The 15,411-nt window shown below is 42.4% G+C and overlaps 1 protein-coding gene across 4 annotated transcripts in view; it reads right to left on the bottom strand.

Annotated features, from left to right (window-relative positions):
• The window catches only part of LOC139560544 (phosphatidylinositol 3-kinase regulatory subunit gamma-like), a 52,113-nt gene that overhangs the window by 13,563 nt on the left and 23,139 nt on the right, over positions 1–15,411 (bottom strand). For 3 of the 4 annotated variants that reach the window (XM_071377406.1, XM_071377407.1, XM_071377408.1), the window contains exons 3-10: positions 14,703–14,795; positions 5,437–5,511; positions 4,851–5,084; positions 4,298–4,517; positions 3,605–3,690; positions 3,177–3,276; positions 938–1,036; positions 352–532 (exon numbers count right to left, since the gene is read on the bottom strand). In XM_071377406.1, coding sequence (XP_071233507.1) covers positions 352–532; positions 938–1,036; positions 3,177–3,276; positions 3,605–3,690; positions 4,298–4,517; positions 4,851–5,084; positions 5,437–5,511; positions 14,703–14,795 — 1,088 coding nt within the window. The remainder of the gene's footprint in view (positions 1–351; positions 533–937; positions 1,037–3,176; positions 3,277–3,604; positions 3,691–4,297; positions 4,518–4,850; positions 5,085–5,436; positions 5,512–14,702; positions 14,796–15,411) is intronic. The other variant, XM_071377409.1, reaches the window with a different exon arrangement.

Here is a 15,411-nt window from a genome sequence, read left to right as displayed (position 1 = left end):
CAATATCCTAACTCTCTAAATATATGGTTCTCACGTCAGCCAACAGTCAGTGAGAATACTCACCAAGCAGCCACTCAGGATGGAGGACAGCAATACAAATTCAGCAGGAACTGTTTTCTCCATTTTGGCATCAAAAGTTCATGCATTCCAACTTGCATTCTAACTTAAATGCATTATGCTGGAACTTTAGGTGCCTAAATGGCAACCCCTCAGATATTTCACAAATATGACCATAGTATCAATTACAGGAGGGTTTTGTGTAGCCTCAAGAGAGGTGGGCCAGCAAAAATACTTTTTCATTTTCATGGACAATTGTATGTTGTTCAGTTGTTGTTCATGTAGTGTATGTACCTGCTGGAACTTGGATACAGGGTAGAGGAGCCGGGTGTCCAGCTTGGCGTTGTACTGGGCCAGGGACTCATGGCGGTAGTGGTTGATGAGCTCCACCACCGTGATAAAGGTGAGAGGCTCTGAGAAGCCATAGCGACCTTCCTGGTGGCAGACCTTGATCAGCTTGTTGTTTCCGCCTTTCCTGTGGAACGGTTGAGAAATCAGTCTTAAGTCCTTTAGAAAGTAGTTCTAGTTCTTTCCTTAACATTTTTTTTAACTTTAACTTTCAAATGTGAACCCAAGACATTTGACATTTTTGGTAATTTAACAGATGCTCTTATCCAGAGTGAATTACAGTAATGAGTGCATACATTTTAATACTGGTCCCCCCGTGGGAATCAAACCCACAACCCTGGTGTTGCAAGCGCCATGCTCAACCAACTGAGCTACAAGGGTCCCAAGTATCGCAATAGCAAACATTCCACATTCAAAAAGGAGATAGAAAATGATACACAGAATCAAGTATTCACAGAGCTTCAGGAATGGTAATGTTAATGGTCCTGTTGACATAACATCTATATATAATCTACTGGGGGCAGCCTCTCACCTGAGGGTCAGTGTGTACTCTCCCTCCAGTTTGCTGGAGGCGTCGCGGACCATGAACGTCCCATCAGGAGTGTCTCTCATCTTCTCATTCACTTCCTCCCTGGGAACACAACAGCACAGTTAGAGGCAATTGGGAATTCATGACAGCACCACATCCTTCACAATACAATTTAAATCACTTGCACGCAATTATAATAGGCTGTTCAATGTGTGCAGAGTATCCTATACTACAATCCACAATAATGTTTACTATAATCCTGTTTTAATCCACCCAAAAATGTAGTACACTGTCACGGCCGTCAACAGAAGTAGACCAAAGTGCAGCGTAGTGAGCGTACATATTCCTTTATTTATATGACGCCGACAAAAACAATAAACAATCCAAAACAACCGTGAAGCTAAAGGGCTATGTGCCAAAAACAAAGTTAACCTCCCACCAAGACAGGTGGAAAAAGGGCTACCTAAGTATGGTTCTCAATCAGAGACAACGATAGACAGCTGTCCCTGATTGAGAACCCTACCCGGCCAAAACATAGAAATACAAATTATAGAACTAAAGAACATAGAATACCCACCCCAAATCACACCCTGACCAACCCAAATAGAGACATAAAAAGGATCTCTAAGGTCAGGGCGTGACAGTACCCCCCCCAAAGGTGCGGACTCCGGCCGCAAAACCTGAACCTATAGGGGAGGGTCTGGGTGGGCATCTATCCATGGTGGCGGCTCAGGTGCAGGACGCAGACCCCGCTCCACCACTGGCTCACCCCACTTTGGTGGCACCTCTGGTGCGGGGACCCTCGTCGCCGACCCCGGACTGGGGACCCTCGATGCGGGCTCCGGACTGGGGACCCTCGTAGCGGGCCCCGGACCGGGCACCGTCGCTGGTGGCTCCGGACCGGAGGCCGTTGCTGGGGGCTCCGGACCGTCGCTGGAGGCTCCGGACTAGAGGACGTCGCTGGAGGCTCCGGACTGGAGAACGTCGCTGGAGGCTCCGGACTGGAGAACGTCGCTGGAGGCTCCGGACTGGAGGCCTTCGTTGGAGGCTTCGTGCCATGACTCCTCACTGGAGGCTTCGTGCCATGACTCCTCACTGGAGGCTTCTTGCCATGACTCCTCACTGGAGGCTTCTTGCCATGACTCCTCACTGGAGGCTTCGTGCCATGGATCATCAATGGAGGCTTCGTGCCATGGATCATCACTGGAGGCTTCGTGCCATGGATCATCACTGGAGGCTTCGTGCCATGGATCATCACTGGAGGCTTCGTGCCATGGATCATCACTGGAGGCTTCGTGCCATGGATCATCACTGGAGGCTTCGTGCCATGGATCATCACTGGAGGCTTCTTGCCATGGATCATCACTGGAGGCTTCGTGCCATGGATCATCACTGGAGTGAGGAGACGTATGGGCAGTCTGGTACGTGGATCTGCCACAGGGCTCACCAGGCTGGGGAGACATACAGGAGGCCTTGTCCTTGGCCGAGGCACCGGATACACTGGGCCGTGGAGGCGCACTGGAAGTCTCGAGCGCAGAGCTGGCACATCCCGTTCTGGCTGGATGCCCACTTTCACCCGGCAAATGCGAAACGCTGGCACAGAGCACACCGGCCTGTGAATGCTCACTCGAGAAACCGTGCGCATCACCCCATAACACAGTGCCTGACCAGTCACATGCTCCCCACGGTAAGCACGGGGAGTTGGCTCAGGTCTAAACTCCGACTCCGCCAATCTCCCCGTGTGCCACCCCCCAAAAGAATTGGGGAGCTGCCTCTCGGGCTTCCGTGACCGGGTCTTGTCCTCTGCCATTCTCTCCTCCCCGGTCCAACTCGTCCTCCAGGTTGGCGCACGCTGCTTGGTCTTCTTGTGGTGGGTAATTCTGTCACGCTCGCTATCCTCAAACTCCCTGTCATAAAACAACCAAGTCGCAGCGTGCATGTCGTTCCACATCTTTTAAATCGGAGTGAAAAACTTATCCAACAAACAGGTAAACAGCAAAGAACGTGACACAACCGAGGTGCACACAAACACACACAAAAAAATAATAGAACTAAAGAACATAGAATACCCACCCCAAATCACACCCTGACCAACCCAAATAGACATAACAAGGATCTGTAAGGTCATGGCGTGACATACACTGGATATATAAGTACTATAACTATAGGCCTACTATTTTGTTGATGTATTAAATAATTTCATTGATTTAGAAATGCTATTGTTACATGAATGGCTCTTTACCTGGAGATTTCACCCCAGTACCACTCCGAATCACTCAGTATGCTGCTCTCAGTCATGGCTGGAGTTGTAGCTTTGACCTTTACTGGCATGGCTGGTAGAGCTACACATAAACAGAGACGCCCATTAGTTAGGAAAGGTTTTGACAAGCATCACAGTTGATTAATAGAATACATTTAATTCAAACATATAGATCCTGACACACGAAACATACAACTTTTTGCCGGGAACATTTCATCAGTCTGTACTAATCAGCACTAACTCATTCAATTACCAAACAAATGCAAACTACCAATGCAAAACAATTGCAAAAAAGTTGAGCAAACAGTAAATACATTCTATTCTAAAAACAGTATTTCCATCCATTCTAGCTTCTATATTAATTTCTATGGAGCCCTCCATTTTGAAGCACTGCATCTATCCATCAATACCTGGGTGCGTGACTTCCTGTCCCATGGCCATCTCCATCAGAAGCCTCTCCAGTGCCAGTGCAGGGAACTCCTCCCCCACCTCCCACCTGTCAATCAACAACGGCAGGGAGTCAGACACATGGTCATAAGATGTTCAGTCAACGGCAGGTCATTCAAACACATGGTGCTGTGTAGGGAGAGGAAAAGCACTCGACTGCAATCTGTAGTAACAGCATTTGGCCTTATGGATTTCCTCTGGAGTCGCACGAGCTAGCGAGATCTAACGGTCACGTCCTTTCACTCACCCAGTGACGTTGGAGCTCTCTTGTCTGTCTCAAGAGGATATCGCTGGCTATGTGTTAACTCAGCAATCTGACACAAAATGGCTGCTGTTACAGTAGTTACCCAATACAATGTAAAGTGCTTTGAGACCTAGTGAAAAGCAACTAAAAATAAGCAATCTATTAAACTGCTTGCACACCGCACACAGCACCAAACGCTGATTGAAAATGCTGAATTGGACAACACCAACCAACACAGACGAGCGGCGTACACTGACCCAACCCTGTTTGTTGGTGTTTGTCTGGGTGATGTGAAAGTGACTTTATAACATTGTAAAAACAACCAACTTAAGAATGTTGAAGTGTGTTGGGCCTTGTTTACAGTATGCAACCTCCTTTATTCTTATGTTAGATATGGGATTCTCCTACTCACCCAGTGGCGGAGCTGGGCCGGATCAGCAGCGGCCCAAAAACCAGACCCAGGGTGTGAAGGTCCAGGCCATTAAGATGGGAGGTCTGGACCACCTTACCCAGGTGTGTGAGCAGGTAGTGCAGGGTGAGGTGGTGATGCAGGGGCATGCTGGTGGCCCTCTCCAGGACCAGGCTCAGCTCCCTGCCTCCACTGCTGCTAGCCACCACAGCCTTGGACCAGTCTGTGGGAGGACGGACACCACATGTGTTACGGCAGCCCGTTACGCACACACACCCGCAAGTGCACACACAAACAGGAACTCTCTCAACACACACACACACACACACCCTTCTATTTCTCTCATATGCAGACAGGCATGCAGGCACGCACACCGTCCCGGACATCACCAGGGACCAGGGTAGCAATATAAGTTACAACATTTCTGGGATGCCTGTGACTAGCTCATCCCCAGCACTCCACACTGGGCCTATTCCCTCAGGCAGGAGGGGGGCACGTGATTGACTCGCCACACAATTTATCTGTTTGCTCGTTCGGCTTCATGCGATTCTGTTACTTGCTATTGCCTGGGTCTGTTTCGTCGGGGCTGGGGATGGGTTGGTGGGGGGCACTGGTTGCGCACAAGCAGGGGTGAGTGAAATGTGGCATGTACCCGCGGCGCCCTGCTGCAGCACAGCCTGCAGGTCTGGGTAAACACCGGGGGGGATGACGGGGGACGGCAGCTCCCGCAGGTAGCGGAGTAAACACTCCGACACGGCGCCCACGTCACTACCAGGCCCCGACTCCACCTCTGGGGAAAGAGGTGAGAGAGAGAAACAGTCAGCGGGTCTGACTAAATGGATTTAATTCAATCAGATTTGTCACATGGAAATTCCCAAGAAAGCATTGGGAGCATTTTGAACGCATTGCATGATATTCATACATTTATAGAGGATACTAGCAAGTTGTATCCAGTCAATACACTGGGTGAGAAAAGTATGAACATGCATTATTTATACAAGTAGTACAAGGAAAATGTTGTCACTGCAAATACCTCCACAAATGTAACAGTCAGTCAAAGCTCTTCATTTCAAGGATTAATGACACATCACTACTAATTCTAACAGAACAAATACAACTGAAGAGTGATAATAATAACTCGCCCTCTCTCTGGCTCTGTGTTGGGCCATCTGAGGCGGATGCGAGACGTGTCCTGTACAGTGTCTTGCAGTCCAGACCTGCAGACGAATCAAGATGATTTGAGACGTTAGCTCATCGTCCTTCCAAAAGAAACCCTCTACAGTATACATGACAGACAGACAGGTCACATTAAATGTAAAGACCCTAGGGATGTGATTATGAATACACTCCAGGGAGCTAAGATGGAGGAAAGCGGAAGAGAGACACCTGTGTGGAAGAAACGGTCGCAAGTCGTTTCAGTTTGAGGAACTGTTTTAGTCTACATCCCAAATGGCACCCTACACTAATAAGTAATGCACTATGTAGGGAATAGGGTGTTGTTTGGTACACAGCTAGGTGATTATTGCTAACTTGGTATTACTCTTGGTCAAGACAAAAATAATTTATTTTGTAATGGATAAAATCTCAAATGATTGACTGTTAAATTAATCATCAGATACATTTTTTAATTTTTTATTTTACCCCCCGTTTCTCCCCAATTTTCGTGTTATCCAATCGCTAGTAATTACTATCTTGTCTCATCGCTACAACTCCCGTACGGGCTCGGGAGAGACGAAGGTCGAAAGCCATGCGTCCTCCGAAGCACAACCCAACCAAGCCGCACTGCTTCTTAACACAGCGCGCCTCCAACCCGGAAGCCAGCCGCACCAATGTGTCATTAACCATTTTAACCATCTGAAGAATTAACAAATTAATAATTAACTCCACACCACATCCCACATACCACCCCCCTCCCAGTACTTCATGTTTTTTGTGTTCTTTAGGAGTCAATTTCTATTTAGTTTTTTTGGTACATGTGAAATATGGAAATTAAATCAAATTCAATTTCATGAGTCACTTACATACAGTCCCTCCCTATTTATCTTGTCTAATTACATAAAACAGCTAAACTCCATTAGTATGCAATTTCAATGCAATAGCATGATTACTGTGTTACTAGTGTAGGCCAACTACAGTGTTACAACCAGTGCCTAAAATAATGCTAATCACTATTGCTAATCGCTAACTAAATGCCACTTAGCTAAATAGCTACTAGCTAGGGCAAAGCAAATGTTAGCTCGAATACAGGTTGCTACTCATGATGTAGATCAGCATGTTTGTGCAACTGCATGTTCTGAATCAGATGGTCAATTCTAAAAATGTTGTCTAAATGTTATTCAAGGGAAACACTTTCATAACTCCTACCTGGCTTTGTTGTCATGCTAAACACCAACCATAGGATTAGAATAATCATTATATCTCTATGATTACAACAGTTCACTCAAATGTTTTGATATATATCGCAAGTCAAATCGAGATCTTTGATTTAAAAATTGCCCATATCATGCAGCCCTACTAATAACCTGGTAACTTTACCAGTTTGTGCAAACATTTTGTGGCACAGAAAGGAAATTGTATATCTTCTTCAGGAGATGCACTTTAAAAGTAAGTAGGTAGGCTATATATCTTAAAAATAAATGTTTCTGCTGCTTGTAAATTGTATGTGGTGCTTCTAACTTTTCTACCAATGAAAAACAGTGAATTCCTTTTACTTAGAGCCCAGGTTACAACACAGGTATAAAACCAATGTCATGTGCATTGTTACCAAACCTTTCTGTAAGGGCACAGGAGCCATCAATAACAATCACCCAACACACAGCTGGGTGATTCTTGCTAACTTGGTATTACTCTTGGTAAAATTTGAAAAGATCCCAATTTTTTTAATAAAATACCATCTCAAAATCAGATAATGATTTTTTTTACACATTTTCTAAGACCACGCGCAAAATAAAATCTCATTACCATAATGCTTATAAAGTTAGAAGAAAAAAAACATTGCACGGTGAAAATGTTAAATTGTTTTAATTGCCTAAAGATACAGGAGTTATTACAAAACATTTATTCAAATTTGACATTTTGATTAAGTATATTGTCATTTTAGCCAGTTCTCATTACCGTAACACAATGAGAACTGTACTCCTCAAGCTGCTCTGGATTTCTGTAGTTGCTCTTTATGCTTCTCCACTGTAGCTTTTGATGCAGTCCTCTTTCTTTCCTTATCTGCCAATCTTAATAACAAGACGTCAGATTATGTTTATTAGACTACATTATTAAAACAACCCCTAAAATGAGCATTACACAAAAAAATGTAGTTGGTTAGATGTTTTCATACCAAAATTACACTGGCAAATTGGTTTCCTTACCCTGTAAGCAGTTGATGGACAAGATAGCAATCCATGCTTTGGTTTTGTTTAGCATTTATAGCACAAAACCAATGCAAGTGGATATCCCTTATAAGCAATTGTCACGCCCTGACCTTAGTTACGTTTTCTTTATTATTTTGGTTAGGTCAGGGTGTGACGAGGGTGGGTATGCTTGTTTTTGTATTGTCTAGGGGTTTTTGTATATGTAGGGGTTTTGGTATGTCTAGGTATATGTAGGTCTATGGTGGCCTGAATTGGTTCCCAATCAGAGGCAGCTGTTTATCGTTGTCTCTGATTGGGGATCATATTTAGGTTGCCATTTTCCCCTTTTGGTTTTGTGGGTTCTTGTCTATGTGTAGTTGCCTGTTCAGCACTCTTTGTATAGCTTCACAGTTCGTTTTGTTGTTTTGTTAGTTTTGTTTAGTGTTCATTCTTATAATAAAGAGAATGTACGCATATCACGCTGCGCCTTGGTCTCCTCCCTACAACGGCTGTGACAGCAATTTCACGTTCCATGTCCAAATCATCCCAAAGTGTAAAATGGATTGTACAGCTCAATAAAGTTACTTCAAGATGATTTGGAAACTAAATGCGAAAAATGCTAATATCAAGGATATTCACTTACATTGGTTTTGTGCTATAAATGCAAAAAAGTTGGAGACAGTGACCAGGTAAACAAACCCAAGCATGGATTGCAGTCTTATCTCGTTCATAGACTGCTTACAGGGTAAGAAAACCAATATGTCAGTTGTGTGAACTACCCCTTTAAGTCCACATGCCAGGCCAGTGTAGCTACATCTATATGCATGGTGTTGAGGCATACTTCTGGCTCTACACAAATCACTGGCATGGGGTGTGTATTTATCTTGTGAAAAGCATGAACTGGCGTACACCCAAAACAGTTAGAGATGCTGACTAACGGTGAGTAAACTGTAGGTTATACAAATAAATAGTCTCACACTTTATATAAGCTCCCAGTAATGTATTGGGTAAACCACCAACATTTAGGCATCAATGTTCCCTCTAAGCTAGCCCACCGCGCAGATCCCCGGGAGAGAACTTCACTCAACTTTCTTGTACTGCATTCCTAGTCGATCGTCAAACATTTATGTAAAAAAAACAATGATAAAGCCGTGTGTTCCAATTTAAAAAAATATATATATTTAGTCTCAGGCTGTTGCCAGTAGGTGCACCCAATTCAGCTGCCCTGCACGCCGGGTAGTCAAACTGACATTTTGAACCATTTCATTTGTCTGAAGGCATCAACTCTGCCTTTCTGGCATGCCCAGAGAGCAAATCATGTATACTATAGGCTTACCACTGGCCAATCGGATGGCTCATATGACCGTGTCTGCAGTAACGTAGCAGGCATAAAAGAAAGCTACAACAAAGTTTATACTGTAAGATGTCAAAACGTTTAAAACCAAAGCTAGTGAGAGACTGTCAACAAAAACAGCAAAAAGATGCTGTTTTTATAAGTGAGTTCATGTTTAAAAGTTCTTACTCAGCACTGTCAACAAGCCATAAAATACACATTCTTCCTATTTCCACTCAGCGCTACAACAAGCACTGAACCAGTAATGAATGAGTAGGAAAGTATCTATAGGCTTGCGTTGATGTTGTTATTATTAGCGGCTTGGGTCTTTTTTAATATCAAGGAATATTTCACTTTCTCTGTTCATAGGAGTAACAACATGAATTTGATCATGAGGCAGAAATAATACGGTGCGACTCGAGTTTTGCCATCAGCTGGAAGACGGTGTCACCTTTTGTCCGCAGAGGAAAGGGAGAGCGGAGGGATCTTAAGAAGCGAACCCTCAGTCTGCTGCTCTCGCCGTCCGCTGAGAGTGACCATCAGATGCAGGCACCGCCAGTAAAATAAAAAGTAAATGATTTAAATGTACAGTACCAGTCAAAAGTTTGGACACACCTACTCATTCAAGGGTTTTTCTTTATTTGTACTATTTTCTACATTGTAGAATAATAGTGAAGACATAAAATCTATGAAATAACACATATGGAATCAGGTAGTCACCAAAAAAGTGTGCAAAGCTGTCAAATCAAAGCGTGGCTACTTTGAAGAATCTCAAATATAAAATATATATATTTTTGGTTACTGCATGATTCCATGTGTCATTTCATAGTTTTGATTATTCTACAATGTAGAAAACAGTACAAATAAAGAAAAATCCTTGAATGAGTAGGTGTGTCCAAACTTTTGACTGGTACTGTATGTAAATAAGGTATTTCGGGTTTTAAGTTTTAATACATTTGTAGAATGTGAAATGTCAGAATAATAGTAGAGAGAAAGATTTATTTCAGCTTTCATTTCTTTCATCACATTCCCAGTGGGTCAGAAGTTTACATACACTCAATTAGTATTTGGTAGCATTGCCTTTAAATTGTTTAACTTGGGTCAAACGTTTTGGGTAGCCTTCCACAAGCTTCCCACAATAAGTTGGGTGAATTTTGGCCCATTCCTCCTGACAGAGCTGGTGTAACTGAGTCAGGTTTGTAGGCCTCCTTGCTCGCACACGCTTTTTCAGTTCTGCCCACAAATCTTCTATAGGATTGAGGTCAGGGCTTTGTGATGGCCACTCCAATACCTTGACTTTGTTGTCCTTAAGCCATTTTGCCACAATTTTGGAAGTATGCTTGGGGTCATTGTCCATTTGGAAGACCCATTTGCGACCAAGCTTTAACTTCCTGACTGATGTCTTGAGATGTTGCGTCAATATATCCACATAATATCCACATAATAGGCCTTGAAATACATCCACAGGTACACCTCCAATTGACTCAAATGATGTCAATTAGCCTATCTGAAGCTTCTAAAGCCATGATATCATTTTCTGGAATTTTCCAAGCTGTTTAAAAAGGCACAGTCAACTTAGTGTAAGATTTTTTTAAAGTTTAATGTGCCTTTAAAAAGCCTTTAGAATTATAAAATGGTAAGGACCATTTTTTGTTTGTTGCAGTGGTGGCATGTCAAAGGATTATGGAAGGGGGAGGGGTGGTGGTTCAGATTCTTTTCTTCAGGTTTTCAAAAAAAAAATTTTTTTTTATAGAAAACCACAATTGGATGTGCGAATATTGCATAAACCACATCAGACAATTTTTTAGGTCCCAAAATATTTTATAAAATAAATCTTTTTTTGTGAAGTTATCCTTTAATTCAAGTGTGCATGCACCTAGCACTGTTGTTTGGTTAGCAGTGTATCTGTTGCTCACATAGTGTGATGGAGTTATATTTTACATGCATCAGAAACAGTTATCATTACCAAACTTGTAATTACCGTAAGACAACCATATGGCATGGTAATGAGTATTGGTCATTATGGTCATGAGAAGCCCTAAGCAAATTTAGCTGTGGCAGAAGCTACTATGACTCAATTCATGCTCTTTCTAATCTGTTATACTGTAAATAGTTTATTCAATGTTTTTGCTCAAACATCAAGTATTATACAGTTGGGCCTCCCGAGTGGCGCAGTGGTCTAAAGAGAGATCCTGGTTCGAGTCCAGGCTCTGTCACATAAGGCGGTGCACAATTGGCCCAGCGTCGTCCGGGTTAGGGGAGGGTTTGGCCGGAAGGGATGTCCCTGTCCGATCGCGCTCTAGTGACTCCTGTGGCGGGCCGGGCGCATGCATGCTGACACGGTCGCCAGGTGTACGGTGTTTCCTCCGACACATTGGTGTGGCTGGCTTCCGGGTTAAGCGGGCATTGTGTCAAAAAGCAGTGCGGCTTGGTTGGGTCGTGCTTCGGAGGACGCATGGCTCTCCGAAAGACAAGGCTGATGAGACAAGACTGTAACTACCAATTGGATACCATGAAACTGTGGAGAAAAAGAGGTAAAAAAAATAAAAAAAGATTTAAGTATTACAGTTACAGTAATGATAATAAAAAATTTAAAAATGGGTCAATGGGGTGTACGAGGACTATTATCAAATTTAAACATAATAACAGAGAAAACACTAGCTTACCTTGTAGCCATCTTTGATCTTCTCTTCTTAGTAATGCATTATGGGCCGATTGTTATTAATGAAAAACTGTACTTCGTAAAGAAACTTGAAGAAATGCTAAGGTAATGTGAAACACGTGATCATTTTTTGGTCTAAAATATGACTAATTATTAATGTGAATACCCAGAAATTATAACGGTCTTTGAATATGTATATTAAACAATATTTCATTGATTTTAATTAAATATGCTAGTTATTTTATAAAATGAAATGCATGTAAAGTCCTACAAAATGTACATTACAGTAATGAGTGAGTAATTTCTTTAATTAAAAAAACTAAAATAAGATTTTAGCCTAACACAAGTTAAAGAGACAGAAACCAAGCATAGTGAGCATTCATTTGTGAAACTGACACGTCTGTCCAACACGTGTAAATTGTACTTCATACAATTTTGTGCTATTGGGTAGAGTGGGACGAAAGGTGTGTGTGCCCCACCTTTGTGCCTGTGCATGCACTGTTATTTGTGTGTGTGCATGGTTATTTGTTTGTGTGCACGTCTCTGTGTGTGTCCGTGTATGTATGTAGGGGAAAACTGGGACAAAAGGAACACGTTTTCCCCCCTAATTACTCAGATCTATGCAGTTAGCGATACCATATCTTATGACAAACAAGTTATGTCCTCTACCATTAGCAACTGTAAATTAGAGGTAGTTTCGCGAGCCAATGCTAACTAGCATTAGCACAATGAAGAAGTCGAGTAGATACGCGAAACTCAAACTTCCTTCAAACTGAGCATAGACAAATAAAAATGGTATCCACAAGTTCATCTGACTCTGGGGAAGTACTGTAGATAAAGGGCCTCATGCCAAAATCCCGAAGTATCCCTTTAAAATGGGAAGGTAGTGTGTTTTTCACCATTTTCAATGATTATTCAGGTGCGCTCCAGCTGTCCTTGGCGCACTCCTCGTGTCACGATAGAATTCAAAAAATTATTCTCTTCACAAACGGCAAACTCATCATGCTTATCACATTTCCATGGCAATTAACCCCCAGAATCATAAATATATATATTTTTTTTACCACTAACCTCTCGACAAAAGCTTATGCGAGAAGCTGATCGATCAAGTCAATTAATTAAGGTATCATTCTAATGATGTCATAATTTTCAAACATTCAGTCATTTGTTGATATTGTGCTAACATTTTAAAAGCAATATGAACTAGGAGACAATGGCCTGTGCTGAAATGTTTATTATATTTCATTCCAGGTCCCTCAGTTAACATTGTGTTACTTTCGTCCCACCCGTCTCTCCTGTAACTTCTACCAAGCTAAGACCCAAGACTAGCTGGCATGATACTTGAAACCTATGATGGGTTAACCTCTCTTGGGTAGGGAGCAGTATTTTCACGTCCGGATGAAAAGCGTGCCCAAAGTAAACTGCCTGTTACTCAGGCCCAGAAGCTAGGATATGTATATAATTTGGATAGAAAACACTCTACAGTTTCTAAAACTGTTATAATTATGTCTGAGTATAACAGAACTGATATGGCAGGCGAAACCAAGGACAAACCACCCCCCCCCAAAAAAAAATATTCAACCTACCACTGTTTTCAATGGCTGTCACTTTTATTATAAAACTAAATCCTCCCAGATTGCAGTTCCCAGGGCTTCCACTAGATGTCAACAGTCTTTAGAAAGAGTTTCAGGCTGGTTTTTGAAAAATGAGCCAGAAATTGTAGTTTTTCTAGGTGGCTCCCATTTTGGCTGTAGTGTTTCCAAGTGTGTGGAAGAGAGCACGTTCTTTGGTATTTTTCTCCGGTAAAGACAATAACGATTCTCCATCTTAAATTGTATCGTTTATTTACGTATTAGGGTACCTAAGGTTTGATTATAAACGTTGTTTGACTTGTTTGGAAAAGTTTATTAGTAACGTTTGGGATTCATTTTGTATGCATTTTGAAGGGGGGAAACTGGGTGGATTATTGACTGAAGCGCGCCAGCTAAACTGAGTTTTTATGGATATAAAGAAGGACATTATCGAACAAAAGGACCATTTGTGATGTATCTGGGACCTTTTGGAGTACCAACAGAAGAAGATCATCAAAGGCATTTATTATATCGCTATTTCTGACTTTTGTGGCGCACCTACCTGGTTGAAATATGTTTTTCATGCTTTTGTATGCGGGGCGCTGTCCTCAGATAATCGCATGGTGTGCTTTCACCGTAAAGCCTTTTTGAAATCTGATACAGCGGCTGGATTAACAAGAAGTTAAGCTTTATTTTGATGTATTACACTTGTGATTTTATGAAAGTTAAATATTTATAATTCTGTAGTTTGAATTTCGAGCTCTGCAATTTCACAGGATGTTGAAGTTAAGAAAATGACATTGTTGCAACCTTAAACTAAACACCTCTACAACCTAAAAACCTTTCCAGGTCCGTTTTTTTACTTACAGAAACATCTTTTGTAGATAACTCTGCAAAACATTGTCGGCATTGGGCTGTTTTTTTTGCAGGGAGCTTGTCCTCCGCATTAGGAACGTGCTGACTTCACTATATCATTCTAGCTTCAGTGTCATCTGAGAAAATGGCGTATTATTTCGCCATGTGTTACTTTAGTCCCGGCTCTCCCCTATGCACACTGAAACTGTGAAAGAAGATGAAACTGTGAAAGAAGACCTCCTCCTGAGTAGTATTAATTGGTAATACAGTGTGAATGAAGACCTCCTCCTGAGTGGTATTAATTGGTAATACAGTGTGAATGAAGACATTCCTCCTGAGTGGTATTAATTGGTAATACAGTGTGAATGAAGACCACTGTCCTGCATGACACCATGAGCACAGAGGTGAGAATAAATATCAGGGACAAATAAACACTACAGTGTAGGCTGTATAGTGTAGTCTGAGGAGATATGAGACAGTATTCCGTTAGTCCAAAACCTATCTGAGTAATATCATGTATTCCCATTGTGCCTCTCCTCTGAATGGCGACTACTAGGATACCGCTGTACATTTCTATTTACTGTGTATTTATGTTAATGTTTGCGTTGTGTTGCATTGCCTTGTGTTGTGTGTGAGTGCGTACCTTTCTTCTCAATGGCCTCCACTAGGTTCACCAGGGTAGGGGGAGCAGTTTCTGGTGGTGTGAACTGCTCAGTCAAATCCAGAAGAGAAACAGCTGAAACAACAACACAAACCATGGTTACATTTTCTGGAAAAACCTTAACTGGATTCCAGAAGGCCTCCATTGACAGAGAGCTGTACGACCGGACTATCGCTTGTCCTTTAAAATGTGAATGCATGTGCTTTTCATTTCATATTTGCTCAAGGAAGACCACATATCCCATAAACAGCAGTTGGAGGCAGCCAAAAACACTATTGTCTAGACTCCAGAGACTGAGTCCCTTATACATTACATTTACATTGTCCAAAAATAGAAATAATCCCAGACAAGCAATGTACCATTGAGAAAGGAAAGGGGCTTAGTGAACAGAAAGACGATACACAACCAGAGCCAGCCGGTCTGTTGAGGGACAAAAACTTTTCACCTCACCACAACTACCCCATACAGTAAATCAAACATCTTTTCAGTCACAGAGGGAAAGCGAGGTAGAGAATGAGGGAGGGGTAACAGAGAGAAAAAGAGATCCCATTTCCCTTCTCTCTCCTCGCTCTCCTTTTCCACCCCTCCAGTCATTTCTCTGCGCTTGTTTCGCCTTGGCCCTTTGCGTGAGTGGAGCACAATAAAGGATTTAATCAAAAATCCTGAACAAGCAAAAGCCCTGTGTCCGGCT

The sequence above is a fragment of the Salvelinus alpinus genome, chromosome 30 (assembly GCF_045679555.1).
Source record: "Salvelinus alpinus chromosome 30, SLU_Salpinus.1, whole genome shotgun sequence".
Lineage (NCBI taxonomy): Eukaryota > Metazoa > Chordata > Actinopteri > Salmoniformes > Salmonidae > Salvelinus > Salvelinus alpinus.
The sequence above is the reverse complement of the archived record's forward strand: the minus strand, read 5'-3'. Positions and strand labels throughout refer to the sequence as shown.